General features: G+C 55.3%; 2 protein-coding genes across 2 annotated transcripts; one reads left to right on the forward strand and one right to left on the reverse strand.

The window, feature by feature from the left end:
- Positions 1 to 336: 336 nt before the first annotated feature.
- On the forward strand, positions 337 to 2,019 carry CGCS363_v013513 (putative amidase; the record flags this gene model as incomplete). Its single annotated transcript, XM_036645362.1, has 1 exon — positions 337 to 2,019. One exon carries the CDS (start codon positions 337 to 339, stop codon positions 2,017 to 2,019), a length of 1,683 nt encoding a protein of 560 aa, XP_036489218.1.
- A 405-nt stretch (positions 2,020 to 2,424) lies between these two features.
- Positions 2,425 to 3,789, reverse strand: CGCS363_v013514 (uncharacterized protein; the record flags this gene model as incomplete). Its single annotated transcript, XM_036645363.1, has 1 exon — positions 2,425 to 3,789. The coding sequence occupies one exon, from the start codon at positions 3,787 to 3,789 to the stop codon at positions 2,425 to 2,427; it is 1,365 nt and encodes a 454-aa protein (XP_036489219.1).
- Between the last annotated feature and the right edge of the window lie 427 nt (positions 3,790 to 4,216).

The raw sequence follows: 4,216 nt of genomic DNA on the forward strand, positions 1-4,216 counted from the left end.
CGGCCAGACCCTTATATGATGTTAATTGGATCAGACGCTTAGCTGACTCGGCTTGTATCAGACATCCTAATGCAGTAATCCTGCTAGAGGAAGATCTTTGGCTCTAAGACCCCCGCATTATCTCAACAACATGCGCTGGGCAAAGACGTCATTGGTGCAACGAATTTAAATTCGAGATGATGATGGTAACGCTGAGTAACAATCGTTCATGAGCCACAATTTCGGCCAAGATATAATGCTGCCGTCTGCCCGCTGACTGCAGTCGGTCTAGATAACACACGCCCTCATCTTCAAGCAGTATTCCTCATGTCAGCCTGAGACATCGTCAAATCCAACATGTCATCCAAGCTTTTGCCAGTAATCGAGAGGCTCCCCAATGTCTCGGGCACCCCGGAATTCGAGGCTGCCCGCGCGGCCATTCTAGAAGAGTTCGCTGCAAAAGTCCCTGAAAACTTGCACATCTCACCGGCCGTCATCGCCAGCCCACCGAAGAACGTCGTCGCCCTGCCCAGAGAGTGCGGCATTCTATCGTCCGCAGAGATTGACATCACCGAAAACTACGATGCCGTCGCGTTGGCCGAAGCCATCGCAGCCAAGAAGTTCACGGCCGTCGCCGTTGCCTCGGCTTACTCGAAGAGGGCAATCATCGCGCACCAGCTTACCTGCTGCTTGTCAGAATGGTTCATGGATGAGGCTCTGGAGCAGGCCAAGGCCCTCGACGATTACTTGGAGAGGACGGGCAAGACGGTTGGACCACTCCACGGTGTGCCGATTGCCGTCAAGGAGATGATCCCACTGGCAGGTCACTACACATCTCTTGGCTTCGTCGTTACGCGGCATAAGGCCGAGAAGGATTGCCAGATGATCTCCATACTGCGGAAGGCAGGAGCCGTGTTCCACTGCAAGACGCTCCAGCCCCAGGGTATCATGCATCTGGAGACTGTGTCTCCTCTCGGTCGCACTCTCAACCCACACAACATCGACCTGTCAGCTGGCGGGTCGACCGGTGGTGGAGCCGCATTGGAGGCTCTGCGAGGAAGCCCGCTGGCTATCGGTACAGACATTGGAGGCAGCATCAGAACCCCAGCCGCTTTCTGCGGTATCTACGGCTTCAAGGCTACTTCCTACTATCTCCCTATGAGGGACTTCACTGGGGACTACGGTTATGCCGGTGAACTCAACGTGCTTGGTTCGACTGGTCCCTTGGCCACATCTCTCAGAGACATGGACCTGTTCGTGTCGGTGTTGAAAGATGCCAACCCTCACTTAGAAGATCCCAGGCTGGTTCCAATTCCATGGACTGGGCTGGCAACAACACCGAAGACAGGACCCTTGAAAGTCGGTTTCATGATGAACGACGGCGTCGTGGTGCCGCAGCCTCCGGTCATCCGCGCCTTAAACTGGGCCCGCGAGCAGCTAGCCAAGTCTTCCAAGTTCGAAATCAAAGAATTCGTCCCGTTCAGAGCCGCTGATGCTATGGACAGCGTCCAGCGCATCTTCGTTCCGGATGATGGTAGAATGATCAAGGGAGCAATGGCAGCTACAGGCGAGCCACCAATGCTGCTGACCAAGGGGACCCTTGAAGCCGCAGAAGCCACGAACCAGGACCTTGATGCCGCCGGCATTCTCCAGCAACGGGTTGCTCGGGACAAGTTCAGGTGCGAGTTCGCCGAACACTGGATGGCGCAGGACATCGACATCTTGATCGGCCCGGCCTATGTGGGACCCGCATGCCCGCATGACGGCGCCTTGTTTTGGAATTATGAGTCGTTCTGGAACTATGTCGACTATCCTGGCGTTGTAGTGCCTACACCGATCAAGGCGTTGAAGAAAGGAGAGGAAAGGTATGCACCAGCTGACGCAACTCCCCTGAGTGGGGATTGTAAGCGGGCGAGACAATTTTGGGAGGAAACGGACTATGAGGGGGCCCCGATTGACATCCAAATCATTGCTCGCAAATACTGCGATAATGAGTTGTTTGCTGCTTTCAGCGTGCTTCAGGGTCCTCTCGCGATCTGAAGCTACACGTACATCAACCAACGCGATCTCGTATGAATGGACATAGAAATAGTGTCAAAGAAAACCCCAACTTTCTCCTCTCAACCTTGTGTATCAGAATCTTGCTAGGATCACTCTCATGTTAGTCGGAAAAGGTCTGAACGAAGAATCACAGGCACACGATGTGAGAGCGGATGGTCTTGAGGAGAGTTTATTATGTCAGTGGCCCAATGCTACATGGTTCATGCATGATGCCTGTCTAATTTGAGTCTAACGAGGTGGGAGAGCCGCACCGAAACCACATCATCACGCTTCTTCAACGTCTGATCAACTGTAAAAACACATAGGCCTTCGGCCTGGGTATCAAGCTTCCCTCCGCTGCTGCATTACATCCTCCGCCTTACTGCACCAAGTTTCAGAAGCCTCTCACTTCTCGTTTCTGACCTGTTCCTCATCGGATCGGAGCGTCAGCTCGGTGCTTGCTGAACGCGGAGGGATCGGAAGGTCTTGTGCCTGCTCCTGCTCCTGTGCCGGGGCCTTGACGGCGGCCGCACCGGCCATCTTGCCTGCATCTGCACAGCGCTTGCGGATAGAGAAGACGGCCAAGACGTGGCCGGCAATCCACCAGGCAAAGAGAACCGGCAGAGCAACGCGTGTCTGGTCGGCGCATCCAGACCAGGCCAAGACCATCATCGAGTAGGCCTCGTGCGCTGGCAGTGCGTAGCCGATACGGTAGAAGCCGGGCATAAGCTCGAATGGGGCGACGGTGCTTGCGATGTTGGTGATGATCCAGGTCAGGACGAAGAAAGGCATGAACTGCATGGGCACGAAGGATCCGACGAACGACTCAAGAACCTGCCACTGGACATCCATGTACAGCCAGAAGACGAGCAGGGTCTTGCCGAACTGGAAGCTGCCGACGTCCCATGACTCGCGGAAGGCCCAGAGGTAGCCGGAGACGGTGAGGGCGGTGAGGAAGCCGTAGATCTTGCCAATGCCGAAGCGCATCAGCCAGACATCGCGAACACGGGCCTTGGCCAGGATGCCAGTGCTCAGGCCGATGCCGTTCAGTGCCAGGATGTAGAAGAACTGAGCCAAGGTTGGGATGATGATGTTGACAGTGTTGAAGAAGACGCGAGGGCCCTGAGTCGTGGGCTGGATGAGGTCGGCAGTCGACTGGATAGGGTTGAGGTAGGCGGCAATGGCGGCCGGGTTGCTGGCGTTGAGAGATCGGAGAGCGGCGGTGCCATTGGGAGTCTGGTAGTAGAAGCTCCGCGCCATGCCAACCACCTTTGCGATGTTGGAGGCAATGAGCGAGTCCGCCTGTGCCGGGTACCGAGCCTGGTTGTACGTGTATGTAATCGAGTCGGCGGGGTTGTAGCTTGTGGATGTGCCGTTGATGGCGCTAGCGAGCTTCGCGGATGCGCCCGAAGAGACGTAGATCGCGCCCCAGTAGTCTCCCTTGCAGACAGCGTTCCTTACTGACGCGGGAGTCGAGTACTCGGATACGGAGCCGAACTCGATAGTGGGGAAGTTGGCGGCCTGGAGGCTTTGCGATGCCTTTGAGACGGCGGTGCCGATGGCGCCCTCATCGTAGTCGATGGCGAGAATCTTGATGGCATGTGTGCGCTTTGCTTGATCGAAGCTGGTGCCGAAGAGGTATGACATATTCGCAAGAACGAGAAGGAGGAGCATGATGGAGGACATGACCATAGGGATCATGGCCCCTTTTCGTTGCGCTGCAGGCCATTGGAAAAATGGCGTCCTCGCCGGTAACGGCTGTGTTGACATGGTGAGATGTGTTGCTGCAGTTTAGTCACGAAGCGCTCAACAGTAGGTGGTGTGATGTTGTTCCTTGATGCAGAGGCTTAATAGACTCTGTCACTTTTGGATGCGGAGTGAGTTGATGAAGTCGGTGAAGTACCAGATGACAGAGCAGATCTGATCGATGGGGTGATTCGTGCTCTTAAGAGATCTTGCGAAAATAAAGGTCCCACGTCTGTCCCCATCCCGGTGCGGTGGTCCCTAGATAAAATGTACCCAATTATTAGTTTGATAACGAAAAACGCGGAGGCCGGCCGAGCTGGCGGTCGGTCCACGGGGACGATAGCTCTTCCATCGGACACGGGAACATTTTAGGGCACATTCGTCATCAACCCGGGCTGCTGCCTGTCACCGTCCAAGGAATGTGATTGAGCATTATCGAATATTCTTCGCT

The sequence above is a fragment of the Colletotrichum siamense genome (genome assembly GCF_013390195.1).
Source record: "Colletotrichum siamense strain Cg363 chromosome Unknown KSG_Cg363_contig09, whole genome shotgun sequence".
Taxonomy (NCBI): Eukaryota; Fungi; Ascomycota; class Sordariomycetes; order Glomerellales; family Glomerellaceae; genus Colletotrichum; species Colletotrichum siamense.